The 18,345-nt window shown below is 31.4% G+C and overlaps 1 protein-coding gene across 4 annotated transcripts in view; it reads right to left on the reverse strand.

Annotated features, from left to right (window-relative positions):
• Window positions 1–17,815, reverse strand: part of LOC106063065 (histone deacetylase 6-like) — a 189,063-nt gene extending 171,248 nt beyond the window's left edge. For 2 of the 4 annotated variants that reach the window (XM_056025924.1, XM_056025927.1), the window contains exons 1-21: window positions 17,670–17,815; window positions 12,423–12,509; window positions 12,002–12,094; window positions 11,838–11,872; window positions 11,394–11,535; window positions 10,908–11,045; window positions 10,261–10,358; window positions 9,428–9,529; window positions 9,143–9,211; window positions 8,828–8,954; window positions 8,467–8,532; window positions 7,720–7,779; window positions 5,712–5,801; window positions 5,468–5,574; window positions 3,427–3,552; window positions 3,099–3,251; window positions 2,259–2,312; window positions 1,818–1,905; window positions 1,161–1,201; window positions 591–693; window positions 393–464 (exon numbers count right to left, since the gene is read on the reverse strand). In XM_056025924.1, the coding sequence (XP_055881899.1) occupies window positions 393–464; window positions 591–693; window positions 1,161–1,201; window positions 1,818–1,905; window positions 2,259–2,312; window positions 3,099–3,251; window positions 3,427–3,552; window positions 5,468–5,574; window positions 5,712–5,801; window positions 7,720–7,779; window positions 8,467–8,532; window positions 8,828–8,954; window positions 9,143–9,211; window positions 9,428–9,529; window positions 10,261–10,358; window positions 10,908–11,045; window positions 11,394–11,535; window positions 11,838–11,872; window positions 12,002–12,094; window positions 12,423–12,455 (1,797 nt within the window). In that variant the 5' untranslated portion in view covers window positions 12,456–12,509; window positions 17,670–17,815. Of the gene's footprint in view, window positions 1–392; window positions 465–590; window positions 694–1,160; window positions 1,202–1,817; window positions 1,906–2,258; window positions 2,313–3,098; window positions 3,252–3,426; window positions 3,553–5,467; window positions 5,575–5,711; window positions 5,802–7,246; window positions 7,307–7,719; window positions 7,780–8,466; window positions 8,533–8,827; window positions 8,955–9,142; window positions 9,212–9,427; window positions 9,530–10,260; window positions 10,359–10,907; window positions 11,046–11,393; window positions 11,536–11,837; window positions 11,873–12,001; window positions 12,095–12,422; window positions 12,510–16,200; window positions 16,340–17,669 lie in introns of all 4 variants that reach the window. The other 2 variants (XM_056025925.1, XM_056025926.1) reach the window with 2 other exon arrangements.
• Between the last annotated feature and the right edge of the window lie 530 nt (window positions 17,816–18,345).

An 18,345-nucleotide genomic window follows, 5' to 3' on the forward strand; every position in this document is an offset into this window, starting at 1 on the left:
TGACTATTCATCACAAAAGAACTACTTGCCTACACACCAAAATATCAATTATTAAATTTTTTCATCAATTATTTTGTAAACCATTAAAGACTGAGACAGGGCATATTTCTAAAAAAGCCATGTATCACCAGAAAATTTTTATTGGCTTAATCTGGAGCCTACTGTAGACTGTAAAGCTTAGATTTCCTTTAAACTAGATTTAGTATCGTTCAGATGATAAAAATCAAATTACATATAAAAAAGATATGGACTCTTGCATTGAAAGCATATTATAATGAATTACTTTTCATAACTTAAACATCTTCAATCGAATTTTAGTTACCAAAATTGAAAATTAAAATAGCGTAATTGATGAATAAACCTTAGAATAGGCACAAAGAGTGTGATTTTACCTGATTAGTAAGTACAGCTTCAACAACATTCAACAAACTTCCAGCAGCCAACAGGGCACAGTACAAAGATTTCTGATTAGAAGAGAAACTGTTAGTTAAAACAACAGTCCAGGTATGCATCTTTTAAAACTGCGATAAACAAGTAGATCTAGTGCTTTAAACTCAAGACTTTTACAGAAGTGGAAACAGTTTGAGTACCTGGTGACAATATATTGAGGGGTATCCAGCTTCATGTGGGAAATCTCTAAGACTTTCATCATCCATCAGTTCAGTCACTTTCAGTTTATCAACATACTGCTCACTGAATTAATAAATAGATGAAAAACAAAACAATGATTATCCTTTTTTATAAGTGTTGTAGAACTATAATAATTGTGAATCCGAAGGTTTTGTTTAACTAGAGTGGACAAAGAACATATAGGGCTTAAAGCAACGAGGTTTAATCATATTTTTACACAGATAAGGTATTTCAGTAATGATGGGGCATGGGGGCTGATCAGTATTCTAGAATTTAAAGACACCTCTCTCCACCAGACACTTTTGTTTAATACTTGATGGTAAAACAAAGACAATTAGCCTTTAGACTGCTACATAATACATTAACTAACAGTGGACACAAAAAAATAACTAAATTTTGATCATGTACCCCACAGATCTCAAAGTAAACCTTAATGAAATTATTAATGAGACATTTTGTACAAGAATAACAAGCACCAAGGCACTTGTCACTTGATGCTACTCAATATGCTCCTCCAGCCATCAACTCACTTGTGAATCCAAAGTAATTCTGATCTTTTTGCTATCCTTGACTGTGAACAAATGAATACAAGAAATTGTGAAGTGCAAACTATGTTATAGAATATGATGTAATCCAACATCTTAAAATGGAAAATAAATCAGACAGTACAAATGGATTTCTAAAGCCTGTTCATTGGATGTAAATAAACCTTATCATAGTGTGAAATATCTGTGCTGTAGATCCATGTATTTAGAATATTAAGTTAAGCACCATTCTCAGCCTAATTTTGGGAAGCGTGGTCGAGTGGCTAAGTATGCTTGAACTTGGCTTGTCTTGACTACCTATGAAGGGGGCTCAAGGTTCAACATCTGACTCGAGCAGAGTTGTGTTTACTGAGAGCCTACAGGCAGCACGGAAAACCTTCTCCCAGATACCCCCTCCCTCTGGTCCTTAAATGAGATTGGACCATAGCACTCTGAGCATGGTATAAGCACGAAAGTAGCGCAATAGCTATAACAATTATTATTAATTTTATCTATTCCCATGAAACCAATTTTTATAAAATTATAATATCCCTTAAACATAGCTTTTATACTATTTATGTATACATGTACATTGGAAGTAGACAAACCTACTACAAGTTAACTATTTATATACAGGTGTGCATGTGAGGTAAACAGACTTACTGGTACAATCAGGCTTCTGTCCAACAGTCCCCATTGAGTTAACTTTTTGTGTATGCTGATAATTCTAGCAGGTCTCTCTGGGTGAGATCTTTAGTGAAGTAAGGAGACTATTTCATGTTTTATATCTCAAATAGAGTTTTTACAATTTATTGCAACACAATTACTGGCCCTCTTATGAAATAGTTTATCCTATAATTTTAGCTACAAAATATTAATGTTAAAACTAATAATAAAATCGTTTTTTTGAAATAACAATTTGATCAACAACTGGACCCTAGATATAAGAGGTTAGCATTTGTACAGAATTCCACTTCAGTTAAACTAGGTCTAATAAACATGTTATTCAACCAAACAAATAACACTAGTCAAATAGCTAACAGCATATATTTCAATTTTAAAAAATTATAACTTTTGAACCATGTAAAAAGAAATTATGCTTACAATGAAAAAGTATTTTTGTGACATTTCATCTGAGCATCAAATGTGTAGCAGCACCTGCAGGATGAGTAGACACACAGATTACTGGCTAAAAGGAAAAGTTAAATTCTTTGCATGTATGTTAGGGAGTCCTGCAGTCTAAAATACCCTGCCTATATCCATCCAGAAATGTATGTATAAAATAATGTTTAATAGTGCATAGCATAAAATGTTAACCATTAAATAACAAGCAAAATATAAAAGAGACTTTTTAAAAACCTTATCTAAGCCTTGGACTCAATATTGTAATATTAATTTCCCTTTTTTCAATGTACTAGTTAATCATTAACCACTATTTAATTAATTAATCATTTTTTTTTAAATTGATTTATGTTTTATTAGAAACAATGAATAATTGTGCAAAGTTTCAACTTGTTCCGAGAATGGGAAGTGGGAAAAATAACAAGTTCAAAATTTGTACCAAATAGACAAAGTGAGTTGATATAATCTTTGTAAAAATCTAAATCAACATATGAATATGTATCAACTCTCTCTTTGTGTTACTTCAACTACATCTCTTAACTTATAAAATAATTACAACAATAAGAGTAGATAACAAAATCTTTTCATTGATTAGATGAAAAAGAAAATAGATTTACAATTTAATTTTCCTGGTTAGGAGAGTTGACAGCTAACATGGAAAAAATCCTTTCAAATATGTTTAAGCTTGCAAATCATTTTAAGTTGTTAAAAAAACTCTTCTTCTTCAAATTTAGAATATTAATTTTTAAAATGTCAAAATTTCAAAAGTCAGAAGTATTGTCAGGGTGTACTTTGAGTTTGTATAACTAATGAGACACTGACCTGGTCGCAGCAACTCCTAGTTTAGTTTGGTCTATGATGTTCTCAATCATGCACTGAAATTTTCTTTTCACTTCATCAGTCTGAACAGGGTAAAAACCAGTCAACTTGTATTTCTCTGGTCTGTTTTCTGAAGTCTGGAATACCACACCTTCTCTGGAGATTGTAAAAGTCATTTGTCTATTTACATTTTGCTCTAGAACATTAAACTAAGAAATAACTGACTGTAACTGTTTCTATAAACCAAAATGTAAAACTTGCAGAGAGCTAAGCTGCTGTAAAAAGTGTGAGTCCCATTTACAATAGTTTTTTTTTATCTCTATTTACTTACAGTGGTGGTGAATTATTCACTTCCTTAAATACACATTTTTCAAAGGACTCCAATTTCTTATAATGTTTGAAACACTTCCAGTAGGGGCTCAGTACTTTGACCAGATTCAAGATGGTTGTGACAATGCTGAAATATTTGATGAATACAAGCTGTATTGTTAGTGAACCTTGTTATTTGTACTTGTATTTCTTATTGTATTGGTAACTTCAGCTAATAATGTACATTGTTACATTTTATTGAAATCAAAAGCATATTGGCTTCAAAATAAAGCATAAATATGACTGTAAGGAAAAAAAAAATTTTTTGTACTAAAAAGAAACTAAAAGAAAAATAGATCAATTATAAACTAAATGTACCGGTAAAGACTATTTGTCACAAAGCACAGCCACAGATAAGAAAAAATAAAGTAGGTGAATGCAAAGACCTGGAAATAACAATTTCTAGATGACCAGCTGAAAACTAGGCTTAGTAAGATATTGGAGAAGTTCCTACATGGTGGGACAACTTTAAAGAGTTATCTTTTTGGTGTATCTGTTGACAGTATAATGAAAGTGTTTAGAAGCTATGTGTTTTTTTAATATCTACTTTGTGTTCACTTATTAGCACAGCAGAATCAATTATTTTTTTTTTAGTACTCTTCTGTTTTTAGCACAAAATGATTTTAATACGGAGGAAGCAGCAGACTTTCATTTTTTGACTTAAAACGTATTTAACGGTAATAAAAGAGATTTGATAGGAAAAACAACTGCCACACTTTTAGATTAGGGATAGGGTTAATCCTAACCCTAGCAAGAGTGAAATTCAATTTAGCGACTTTGACTTTGTTTACTTTACCAAGAAAATCTCTATAAAATGGAATACAATCTAGTAGCCAGAGCAAAGCTAGTTTGTTTCACTAATATGAATAATTTGGCTTAACTATCATAATTTTATGATTATTGTGATTTGGCTTTGTGATGCTGTTGCCACTGAATATATTTATCAAAGTGTTTGGAATTTATATTGCTTCTCAGCCTCATCATGGTGCTCAAGTGGAAACAGTCGTTAAAGAAGACAAATAGGTAAGAAAAAAAGAACCCCCATTGGAGTGCTTATGGACCAAAGTCCATTGCAGTGGCAGGGATGAAAGAAAGCCCCAACAAAAATGTCACTATGGACACAAAATTCCTCAAAATAAAAGGTTTTATGGCGGACACCTGCATGTCTGATGTGGTACAGATAAGGAAAATAAGGGAGTTTTCCCGGTGTGCTCAGCCATTAGCCTTGATTCTAATCTGAGCGCCTTGGTATATGAGCCATTGGTAATAGGGATGTAATAATTTACATCAGCTTGGATCTTCTCCAGACAGAAGCTTGTTCAGACAGGCAGTGGAGGTAAACTTCCAAAGGCCGAGAGTTTCAAGTTTTAGAGTCAACTCTCATGGCAATTACAACAAAGAAGATATTGCTTGATTTGTTCTGTGCTTCATTCAAGAGAATGAGGAACTGCTGAATTATATTTCAACAAGTGAGAACAAATTCAAATCAACAGGGAACACACCCATTCAACCAAAGAAAAAGAAACTGCACACTCATTTTTTAGAAACCTACATATCCTTTTTACTTGCAGTATTTCAATCCTTTACTCAGTAACTATACTTTTGTTCAAGGCTCCAAATTGTGCATGATCCGAACTTGTCATAATTATTGTCATATTTTTATTTCATTACAGCCAGCATAAATAATGATATTACCCAACCATGGCGGCACAGGTGAATGAATTAATTTGCCATCAGAGAAAGGTTTACTGATTGAGAAATGTATCTTTCCACACATCATATTTGGATGGGAAAAAAATATGCACCACCATGTACAAGTGTTCAGTTCAAAATATTTAATTACATAGCCATACAGTCAGAAACAGGAAGAATACAAGCTTTATAAATTACATTTTAATAATACTATCAATTTCTTGGTAACATATCCTGTCCATACAGTACATCAATTTAAAAACTTATATGTTGAGTAACATTCAGATGAATGCTCATTGTTTATTTGTTACCTGTCAGATGGTTCAACTGTGGCTGGGATCAATGGACAAGGGTCTTGTAGTAAACTTCTCAAAGTTAGAGCACATCCTTCAGATAATGACTTAATGCAGTAGCCTCCCTAAAGTGGTAAAAACAAAGTGCATAGTGCTTTAAAAAATGTGAAGTCACAAGGCAGAGTTTGATATTGTACTAATACATAATAATCAACCAAATTAGAAAACAATGCAGATCTTTATTAAGATAACTAAAGTTTACCTCAAGGGCCACACAGACTCTGCCCTTAGCTAATGCTAGGAGATGGTGTATCATGTGTGCATACATAGGTGGTGTAATCAGCATTTCTCCCTGAGAAAGTGCAACAAAGATTACCATAAAAAATAAAAACATTTCTGCAGACATCTATTACTTTTTCTCAAAATGTAAAAATGTTAGAACTTCTTCAGATCTAAAATAAAAGACACTATTCTTCTTATTAATAGACTGCAAACTTTTAATGATGGTGTTTAACTATTTTTGCAAATAACAGTCAAAAAACCAGTTTACTAATGCTAGACAAGCCAAAAAAACAGATTAAAGATTACTTAAGTCCAAAAGTTTTGACAAAAATAAATTTTAAAAAATTAGCTATAACTATGCACAAGTAATTTTAATTTGTTTAGATAATTCTTAGGGGATTTTTATTTCAAAGGATTGATGTTACAACCATTATAATAATATTGTGAACCATGATAAATAATATTATTCGGCATAAGATAGAGTAAAATTTTACATCATAAATCATAAGCTTAATGATATCCAAAGAAGAGCTATACGAAAATATACATAAAAAATAAATAAATGCAACAATATAATTGATTCTGGCAAAGATTCATTTATAATTAAAGATGCAATTGAAAGAGGGAAAAATAGAAATTCAAATTTTTTTTTTAATAAGTCATATGGTAGGCCACAATTTGAAATAATAACTCTTTCATTTTCCTGTTTTCTTTTTTTTTTTCTTTGTTTTTGTTATCCAGTAATTTTGATAACATTAAACAAGAAAAAATGAATATCGAAAAATACCAAAACTTTTCACTTTTCACTGATAATATGAAATAATACCCATGATTGGTACTTTTTTATGTTTAAATATTACATAAAAGTGTTACTAATTTATTACACTTTTAATACCATGATTCCAAATAAAATTTTTAAATAAAAAATCATTTTAGGAAGAATTAAAGAATTGAAATGTTAGATAAGTAATTACATGTTGTATATAGTGTTAATAAAAACATGCAACTTTATTTATTTTTTATTTTAATTTTTCTAAAGCATACAATAGAGAATAAATGCTGATAAATGATGAAAGTTTATTATGCAAGCTATATTTTGACACAGTAAAAATACAAAAGAAACAATAATGATGATAATATTAATAAAATAATGTGATAAATAATAATTTTTTTACGAGAGAACTCAAAGCAATTTTTTATGAGCAAATGCATTACTTTAAAAAAAGAACCTTTAAATATAAATATTAAGCTCTTATAACTAATTTTTATGTTATTGACTTGTCCTAAACAAAAGTCCCTTACTGAATGTTGAGGAGTATTTAAATACCTAAAGACTTAAATTGGATCATCAAATGTTTTGGTTATTGCCTAATTTTCTAATCAACTACAATGGCACATCTTTCCCAGAACATAAATTTTAAAGCTGCTACACCTTTATCTTAGCAAAGCAAGTGCACATTAGAGGGGTTTTGTCAATTAATGTCTATCAAATTTAGCATTATTTTTTAAAAATACCTTTTCATCCCCTACGGCTGAGTCAAACCCACAAGATACAAGCACTATTTGAGGGCTGAACTAAAGAAACATACATAAAATAAAAGCATCGCTACATGAAAGAAACTAAACAGGCAAGCAAACATTAGGAAAAAAATGCCAAAATGTTATCCAAAACTAATTTGTAAAAGGTGAAACATTGTTAACTTATTTTTGTGTGCTTTGTTTTACAATAAATACAAATTAAGCAAAAAGGTAGAAAGAATGGTCATTTTAGCACTTTCTTCTTGATATATGCATTTTTTGTTTGTAAATAAATGATATAAACTTTAAAACTGAAAATTGCACTGTCAAGCTCACTTAAATCTAAGCTTTCTGTTAAATATGTTGAATGTTGGCCAACAAAAAGTGCATATATAAATAGACAAACTCCACACATCTACTGGGTTATGAAGAATGTATAAATGTCAAGTTGAGCATGTCATGTGCTGTACCTCAATACAGCCAACAGCTGCATCATAGCCTGAGGAGACAAGGACTAGCTGGGGGTTGTACTGAAGGAAATAGAAGGACACATTTTGGTTAATTTAGTCAAACTCATTGTAATAAGCTTGGCTTAGTAATTCAAAACTAATGATCTAAAAAAACATTTTTCTTCATTATACTTAATAAAAAGTTGATTTTATTTGAATTGAAGGCCACAGTGTTGTTGTTTTTTTTTTATCAAACTTTCCCTTCCACAAAACAGCTTAATTAATGTGTAAAAAAATATAAAACAAACATTGAAGAAATCGCTAAATGAAAGAAACAATATTTCATAAAAAATAATGAAACCTATCATACCACAAAACAGCATCAATTAGATCTAGAAACTGTGGCTAAGCAGAAAAACATCTCAATTGTTTTCCTCCACAGATATTGGAACTTAACTAAACAATGTTTTTATCTTTCCCAACACAGCTATCTATTAAAGATGATTGAGTATATAGACTTAGACTGAATAAACCACTTGATTCTCCAAATGTATTAGCCTTCATTGACTAAGCATGGCAAAGAAACAATACACCATTTGTCCAACTATACTTACTTATATATATAAATATATTAACAACCCTTATTATTATACTAATTTTAATGTATTCTAATTTATTGACATTTATAAGTCCATCTAGTCTGTAACTATCTGTATTCTAATAATGCTCAGAGTAAAGTTCAAAACCATCTTTTTTTTTTTCACTTACTTCATATGCCAAGGGAAGAAGAATTTGTTGAACTATTGTCATGTAGTCACTGTCAGTCATCTCAATCTAGAGTAAAAAAAAAAAACAATAATTAGGACATTGAACACTGAGTAGCATGTGAGACAAAACAATGAATAAGGCAATAGCTGATAGTGTAAATTCAATCAACTATAGAGGATTGTCATCTAATTGATTCTTTTAAAAATTTTTTTCATGTTTGAATACAAATGTGACATACTCCAAATCTCTATTTATATCTATGTTTAAAAAATAATTTAATTACTTTAATCAGTTTGAATTCAAAGCTTTGACAAGAACATTATTTTTTTTTACAAATTGACAACATGGCACCTATTTTTACCTTGTTAAGGGGGACATTGATATTAAAACCCTTTCCTGGGCCCTCACCAATGTAGTCATAGTCAGACTCTCTTAGTTCAGGCCAGAATTTCCCATACTCGTAGCGATGAATGGAAAAATACAATACTCTACAGATAAATAAATAGAAATGGAAAAATCTGTCTTTTACAAAAGTTCAGAAAGTTAAGGCTATTTTTTCAACAAGAGTAATTGCCTTTAGAACAGACAAAAATTCTAATTTCTAAAAAAAAACGATTTTACTATGACCGACCTCCTACTGGTATGAAATAAAAAGTGAATAATTTTTAAAAGTTACCTTGGGTCATTATAAAATAATCTTTGAATGCCTTGACCATGATGCACATCCCAATCCACAATTAGAATTCTAAAAGAATATAACAGAACAACAAAATGAGAGAAAATGAGAGAGCCTTTTTTTTTTTATTCAACTCATAAAACATAAAATTTGATTTAAAAAGACTGAATATTCACTTTAGACCATAGTAACACAATTAGTAAAATCACTAAATTCAGAAAGACTCCAGGACAGAAGACTGAACTACCAGTAATACAAAAAAACACAACCTAATAAAATGCTCACCTTTCTACGCCTTTATTTATAGCATCTTGAGCAGCAAGAGCCACATTGTTAAAAGTGCAGTAACCGTTGAATTCAGACTCCATAGCATGATGACCTGGTGGCCTAAAGGAGACACAGATATTAAAACAAGAAAAATACGCTTTAAATTAAATCTGAAGCTGAATAATAAACATAACAGAAAAAAAGTCTTGATTTATTAAATCATCAAACTTCTTCTATGGTAAACTGTATAGATTGTACTTTTGACAGTACAGTGTCAAAACTCTGAGCACTGTCTCTTGGCAGGAGGTTAGGGCTAAGAGACATAAACAGGACACGTAAGAAAATAAACTTTAAACACTAGTTTTTTTCACTCAGCTCTGACTTATGCCTGGATATAATGGATATATATATATATTTATAGCTTTTATATAGCGCTACTTTCATGCTTATAGCATGCTCAGAGCGCTTTGGTCCAATCACATTTGTGGACCAGTGGGTGGAGGGGGTATCTAGGAGTTGGTTTTGCGTGCTGCCTTTAGGCGCTCAGTAAACTCAACTCTGCCCGAGTCGGGTGTCGAACCTCGAGCCCCCTTCTAGGTAGCCAAGCCAAGCCAAGTTCAAGCGCACTTAGCCTCTCGACCACGCTTCCCACATCAAAGAAATATAATGAGAACTAACATTGTATAAAATATTATATACAAAATTAAATACTGGGTTAATCAAAATGCATAGTGTAACATTATTGGTTACAATTAGTTACATATTTCTATATTTTGTTTCTATATAACTGACAAGTACATGCAAAGAGAGTGTCAGCTATACTAAAGAGATATCCACTGATATTCACTCACCTAACCATTGCAAATCCATTTGTCAAGTTGCTTTCCAAGATGTCATTCATCAGTTGGATTGTAGTTCCTGCTGCAATCATACTAGCATCATAAGTGTACTGAAATACATTGAATTTGGTTACATTAATATAAACATTTTTCTTGAAATAAGATAATAATAATAATAGTAATTCTACATCAAATGCAACTATTTTTCTAAACAATTCAATTATAAAATAATATAGAAATTTTTGAAAATGCTTACAAATAAATTCTCAGAAAAAAATATTTCTTTTTATTAATCCAAATATCTAAAATGTAATTTATAAAAAGATTTTTCAGATTTTCTGGAAAATCTGGATCCCAATCACATTTGTGCATGGTCATGAAAGACAATAAAAATTATATCCATTATGGACTTTCGTAAGTATGACTCTACCAATACATGTGAACTAGTGGCCTACCAAAATAAAGTGAAGATAACTTATATGTACTTGGATAATTTTATTGAAAGTCCTGACCAAAAGCACCATGTTTTTTTCTTCTCAAAAAACATTATGAAATTATAAAAAACATATATTTATTTCTTATCCTTCATCCTGGACACTTAGATCAGTTCAATCAATATAAAGCAGCAATGAGAAGAATTAAAATGCCATGGAACTTACATCATTACAATACCAGGCATCATAATTCTGACACAGTTCCATTCTCTCTTCATAGGACATGGAGACAGACTTGGCTGTCAATTCAAGATGCTCCTTAGTATGCTTGGTCAAAATCTCTTCATCTGTTGCTCTCTTACTCTATACGGTGGAAAGAAAATAGACAAAAAATCATTACACAACCTGATAGGAATTTTACACTGAAGAAGCACACTGCATAACAACAATACAAGAAACTATTTCTCCAATTTAAATACTAGGTTAATAAAAAGCTTTCATGTACAAATAACAAAAATGTAATCTAATGAAAAACTGAAATACACAAATATTAGAAACTTTTTTTTATTCTTCTTCTTCTAGCCAGCTGAGCTGTTAGCTCTTTTATATATATAGAGAGAGATATGAGTTGGATGTATTGCATGTTTTTAAAAGATATGATTTTATTATTATTATTGAAACTTCTTTGTATACAAAAATTTAAAAAATAACCTCAATTCGTTCACATCTTTCAATCAAACCAAGCTCACAGCATCTTTTATAAGGCTCAGTCAGTCTCAGGGGATTTTCTGGAAAATCTGGATCCCAATCACATTTGTGCATGGTCATGATTTCATCATAGACCAACCCTGTCCTGTTGAGGAAGATAAGAGCTTTTCAATTATTTGTTTTAAATTTCATTAAATTATAATTAAATATATACAACATTTATTATATTTCTGATTCTTATTCATTCATAAGATCATAAATACAAATGTTTTCATTTGTAAAATATTTCTGAAATTTTCGAAATGATGACTACTGATCTTATATAGATAAAAATAATCTATGGAAAAGATACAACTTTAACAACTGGATATATAGAATAATCACTGTATATAATTAATCAATTTGTATAAGTTAAATGAGCAGCTACATTTTTTAAAAACAAATTACCCAATATAAACTGGTGGAGCTGGTTCCCTGATTTCCTGTTTGAACAAAATGATAGTAAAAACAGAGATTTTAATAACCTTGGCAATAAATCTGATGACTTCTAAATTCTACATGAAAGGAAATATATATATATTCTAAAAGTTATGCTGATCAAATCAACTCACAAGTGTAGTGAGAGAGAAAGTGTCTTCGTCAGACTCATTGTCAGAACCACTGGAATCATAACTCTTTTTTGCACTATCTGAAGTTGTCCTCTCCTATGTACATAAAAAGAGAAATGATGATTGAGAACATACCTTTTTTTATTACCATATCTATAACACAAATTACTTTCTAAAAATTAAAAAAAGAAAGAAAAAAAGAAAGAGGCGAGTAACAGTAATGATAGAGAAAACATTGTAGCAAAATTCATAGAATTATATGAAAAACAACAGTAATGCATTAGAGACAAAAAGTACATTGTCTTATAGAGAAAATTAGATCATAATTATGTTCCGTGATGCAAATAAATGACTAAAAAGACTGCAATCTATGCATGAACAGTTTTCTTAAAGAGACAGAATTAAAAAATATCAGAAGACTTACCTCTTTAGAGTCATCATTCTTTTTCCCAGACATTTTTAGTGGAACCTGAATGCTTGTCAAATGGTGAACATGAAATTCAGGTCAAAACTGTAATAAGTATGTAGAATAGAAACAAATGATAATGTTATTGTAATTAAAAGAATAAAAATACATTAAAAACTGAAGGCTGATGTCAGAAATATTTTCTCATAAATGCAGTATTTGTTAGGGATAGAAAAAAAAAAACGCCCAAAATAAAAACAAAAGTATCCACAAAGAAAGTCTTATAAACAAAAGGGCTCTCATATTTGTACCATAAGCAGTCAATAAGATGATTTGATTATATATCATTATATCATTCTTATCTTCTTATCTTATATAATACAGACGTTACTTCAAAAAAGAAGATGATTACGTCCTACGCGTCATGCATTTAGTCATGCATATTAACCAATGACTTAAATTCTGCCAAGTCACTGGTTTTCCTGGCTAGCTCAGGCAACCCATTCCATGCTCTAATAGCACTAGGGAAGAAGGAGTATTTGTACAAATTTGTCCTAGCATATGGGACGAGGAATGTGCCTTTATCTTTGTGTCTTTCAGAGTATTTTATTAAATTTTGTTTTTGTATTTGAAGATTATGGTTCAGTGTTTTATGTATGATTGCTACTTTACTTTTGAGCCTTCTGTCCTGAAGGCTTTCTAAATTTAGTGATTTTACTAAAGGTGTTACTCTAGTCAAATGTGAATATTCGTTTGTTATGAATCTCACTGCTCTATTTTGTGTCTGTTCCAGTTTCTTAATGTTTTCTTGAGTTGAGGGGTCCCAAACGGAGGATGCATATTCTATTATTGGCCTAACCAAGGTTAAGTAACATTTTAGTTTTATGTTCTTATTTGATTTATAGAAATTTCTTTTAATAAATCCTAATGCTTTGTTTGATTTTTTTGTAGTTTCATCAATATGTGGATTCCATGATAGTTTTTCATTTATTATAACACCTAGGTATTTTGCGTTTATAGTCTGTGATACTGGTTTGCCATGAATAAGATAAGTGGAATTAATTTGTTTTAGTTTTTTTGTTACTCTTAACAACTGACATTTTTCTGGGTGGAAAGACATGCTCCAATTTGATTCCCATTTCTGTAATTCATCTAATTCTCTTTGTAAAATATCTGTGTCTTGTGTTGTTTTTATTGTTCTATATATTATGCAATCGTCTGCAAATAATCTGACTTTTGTTCCTGAACTAATGCAATTTGGTAAATCATTTATGTAAATTAAAAATAGTAGTGGACCCAAGACTGTACCTTGAGGTACACCTGAGTTTACTGTTATCGGTGTTGATTTAGAGCCATTTATTATTACAGTTTGTTCTCTCCCTATCAGAAAGTCTTTAATCCACTGATGCAGTGGACCATTAATGCCGAAATATTTTAATTTTTTAAGCAAACTATGGTGGTGAACTTTGTCAAAAGCCTTAGAAAAATCTAGTAAGATAGCATCTATTTGTTCACTATTATCTAAACCTTTTGAAAAATCATCAATTAGTCCTATTAGTTGTGTTTCACATGATCTATATTTCCTAAAGCCATGTTGGTATGGTGTGAGGACATTATGTTTGTCTAAGTGGTTTATGATGTTGCTACATATTATGTGTTCTAGGATTTTACATGTGATGCTGGTAAGTGATACTGGTCTGTAGTTCCCTGGGTCAGATTTTTCTCCTTTTTTAAATAGGGGGGTGACATTAGCTTCTTTCCAGTCCTTTGGTACTCTGCCCTGGTTAAGTGAAGCCTGAAAGAGTATTTTGAACACTGGGGCTAGCTCATTACTTAGTTCTTTGAGTAATCTAGCTGGAATACCATCAGGTCCAGAAGCTTTATTTGGTTTGGTGTTGGCTAATAGTTTTTGAATTCCATTTTCTTGTACTACTATATCTTCTATGTTGTCTACTTGGTTCAAATTCAGTAATATGTCTTTGTCTCCTGGGGCTGAGAATGCTGATGCAAAGTATTTGTTTAGAATGTTTGCTTTAGTTTCATTATCATTATGTATTATGTTATGTTCATCTTTTAATGGCGCTACGCCTGTTGTTTCCATTTTCTTAGACTTAATGTATGACCATAGGTTTTTGTTGTTATCTTTAGATATTACATTGTTTATGTATTCACTCTGCAGCTGTCTGCTTACTTTTTGGGTTAAGTGTTTAATTTTTATATACTTTTTGTAAACTCTTTCTGCATTAGTTTCTTTAAATTTTCTATAGAGGTTTTCCTTCTGTTTACAAAGCTTCTTTAGTCTATTATTAAACCAGCATTTATTTATTTTGTTTGATGTGTATTTAGTTGGTATATGATTTTCTATTATGCTTTTAAGATGGTTTTTAATGAAATTCCAGAGGTCATCGACTGGTTGGTTAATGTCTTTTTCTAATAAGAATGTTTGTTGAAAGTTTAGTGCAGCTTGGTGTAGTTGTGTTAGGTTACATTTATTCCAGAGTAAGATTTTTCTTTTGGGTTTTGTATTGGCTACTGCTTTTATCTGACTGTGTATTTTTATGATCTCATGGTCTGATAGACCAGGGATAATTTCATAATCAACTACTAATCCAGGTCTGTTGGTTAAGAAGAGATCTAATGTGTTGTTTAATCTAGTTGGCTTTTTAATGATTTGATCTAAACTTAGGTTGTGTAAAGTTTCTATGAAAAGCTCATTTATGTCCTTAAGGTTTTGGTGTTTATCTATGGTTATTGGTTATTCACATACAGATAGCTTTAAGATTGATAATTATTCTCCCCACCATTGTTATTCCTCCAACCATTTTACTCTTGAAACTAAAGTAATTATTTTCTTGTGTGTCCTGTACCACATGCATGTTCTGTTTCCCAACCTGTAATGTGCGCTCATCTATGGTGTAGTTAGAAACCCCTAGACCTACTAGTACTTTTGCCTTTCAGAATTTCAGGATATGGAAAGACCAGTCAGTTATCTCTGATCCCTGCAGTGGAGAGACTATTTCAAGTATATTCTGCTTTTATATTCCTTGTCTTGTGCCACATTATAATCAAAAGCTTCTTCCATGTGCTGCATTGTGGCTGCATTTGTACTCAACATTGCTGTAATATTCCATGCAGTACAGTACTTCAGAAGCATGAAAAGGTTTTCCTCAATAAAGTACTTAATATTATGCAAGACGTTAAGAAAAAAAAAAGATATAGTAGCAACAATCATAAATTTTTAAGTAAATTAGTGTTGCCAATTTTAGATGAACCTCAATGAAAGATGTTCCATCCTTGGAAATTGTTTCAGAAAGTCATCTATTTTTTGGGTTAAAGTTTCAATTTTTACAGATCAGTTATATTAAATGTTGCGGCAAATTATGCTTCCATTAAACCTCTGACTGGAATTCCAAGAGTACAAGGTTGGACGATCAATGCATTGAAATTTTTCTTATATTTCAGAAGAATTCTTTGCTCTTTGGAGAAATACAAAAAGATAGTTGAATTCTTTTTGTACAGACCTGGAACAAATGCTGTTACTGAATTTTCTGCATTGAATGCAGACCAATGAAAATACAGTTAACACTAAAAGCAAGTCCACTACTTGGACAAGATAATTTCTTGAAAGCCTAGTCAAAAACTGTACAAGAAGATTCAAGTGTCCATTAATAAGGTTTCAGAGTAACAGCATCGCTTAAGAATGTTTTTTCATTTTCATTGACACAGCTTGGAGGGAGATACAGTATTAGCAAATTAAAAATAAATGCAGCTTTTTTTTTATTTACAAATATCCTACTGAGATGACGTGTAGATTGTTGAAAACACCATTGCTTGGTAACATCTGAGAAGAGCCTTATTTTTTATGTGCCATAATCAAAATGTATCCCACTTTCGCTCCTCAAATATCTGGTCACCTGGTGATCCTTATCTAGGATCTACATCATGTAGACATAGAACTAGAAATTCACTACAGAGTACATGATCTATCGAAATAAAGGCTATTTTTAAGGTAAATTTATTTTAAATAATACAGTGGGCTGAGTGGGGTGTTCAAGAAGTATCTTAACATGAAGGGGTTCGAGTAGCATTATTTACTATAGATCTAGTAAAAACTAGTATTAGATCTAACTAGATCTAGTATTCTATCTTATTAACTGTCTAGAATATTACATATTCTAGATCAGTGATGCTCAACCTAATTCGACTTGCGGGCCATTTTAACTTTCGACACGTGTGTCGCGGGCCACATCAATAAAAGGTAAAAACAAAAATGAAATGGAAATTCACCTGAAACGATTTAAAACTATTGGACCTAGTATTTACATTACTTTAATGGGATATTTAAAGTCTATCAATTTTACGCATCTAAAAATGGCTTCATTTCTCTACTTAAAATGTGAGCAACATTGTAGCTACCACCAACTTATTTTCTTATCTCTATTTGGTAAATATTCTCATCGACCCTCAAATCTATTGGCATAGTTTAACCAATCTTTTATACGCAGCTCAAACCAAGAAGGCTTTCATATTTGTTTTATAATGCCGCTGTATATGTTATTGTTTCTGAAACAGTCAGACTTTCTTTACAAAACAAATATGTTGGCTTATGTTCCACAACAAAGATCCATTCACTTTTCCTGGTAGACTCTACATTCAGAGTTCCAGTTCATAAACTCGTTAACGCACACTAGTTAAATGTCATGGTACCAGTCCATCAGAGTCAGAGAAAAAGTGAGGGGCCCTATAACGAGGGTAACCCGGTAAACATACATTTTCAACTTCTTTTGAAGGGGGAGAATTTTCTACTTTTTGTTCCTCGGCGGGCCAGATGGAATCATGTCGCGGGCCGGTTTTGGCCAGTGGGCCGTACTTTGGCACTTTGGGCATCACTGTTCTAGATAGCTAGATCTAGTTTTTCTAGACTACTATTCTAGATACTAAGATAGCTAACTTTAGATCTAGAGTCTAGAGATATGAGTATTATTCTAGCCTTTCGAGTAGTCTAGTTATTACTAGTATTACTAGATTTAACTAGATCTAGTCACTTTATATAACTTAATTTACTAGTCATAACTAGTCTCTTCTACTCTAGTCACTCTACTACTACATCTAGATCTAGATCTGCTAAGACTAAGATCTAGATCTACACTAGATCTATATTACTATATAGATCTAGTGACAATCTAGATGATCGACATGATCTAGATCTGAAACTACTGACTACTCATACTGGTAACTAGTTTGTTTAAATATTAGTAAACATACATCTTTAGATCTTGATTAAGTTGATTTAATAGGCTCTATTATTAGATTTATACTAGTCTAAATCTAAGACAATCTATCTAATTCTAGATTAGATCTATATAAGTGTGTAGAGACTTGAGTCCAGATCTAGAGTAGATCTATATTATGTGAAAATAAAAGGCGAAATATATTAACAACTTCAACTTATCATGTCAACGTACTTCATATCAAATCTAAAAATGATTCGCTTTTTTGTTTTTTCGACAATAAAATATTGGAATCAATTTAGATCTAGATTCTAGGATCAAAATCTAGAATCTAGATCTAGTCTATATGTAGATTTTGCTGACTAAACCTAAATCTATATTATCACTAGTTAGGGCATACGGTTAGGTCATTATTACAAGAGTCGGGCATCTAAATAATTACTGACTAATTCATGCTCATGCCTCTCATAGCTTCTAGATCTAAATCAGTGCCACATTTTCACACTTCTTTGCGCTTCTGGTGGATCCAGCCCGTTGCGTAGCTATAGGAACTTGCCATTATTAGGTGGTCCGGGGGGAGGCGTGACCTCTTTGGAGGGCCCTGCATTTTGCGTTATAGGCCTATATTTTTTTGTAATATTTAATGTAAAAAAACACTCATTTTGGGCCACCCTCAAGTTGGGGCCCGGTGAGGATTTTAAAATTCCCCC

The sequence above is a fragment of the Biomphalaria glabrata genome, chromosome 4 (assembly GCF_947242115.1).
Source record: "Biomphalaria glabrata chromosome 4, xgBioGlab47.1, whole genome shotgun sequence".
Classification (NCBI taxonomy): domain Eukaryota; kingdom Metazoa; phylum Mollusca; class Gastropoda; family Planorbidae; genus Biomphalaria; species Biomphalaria glabrata.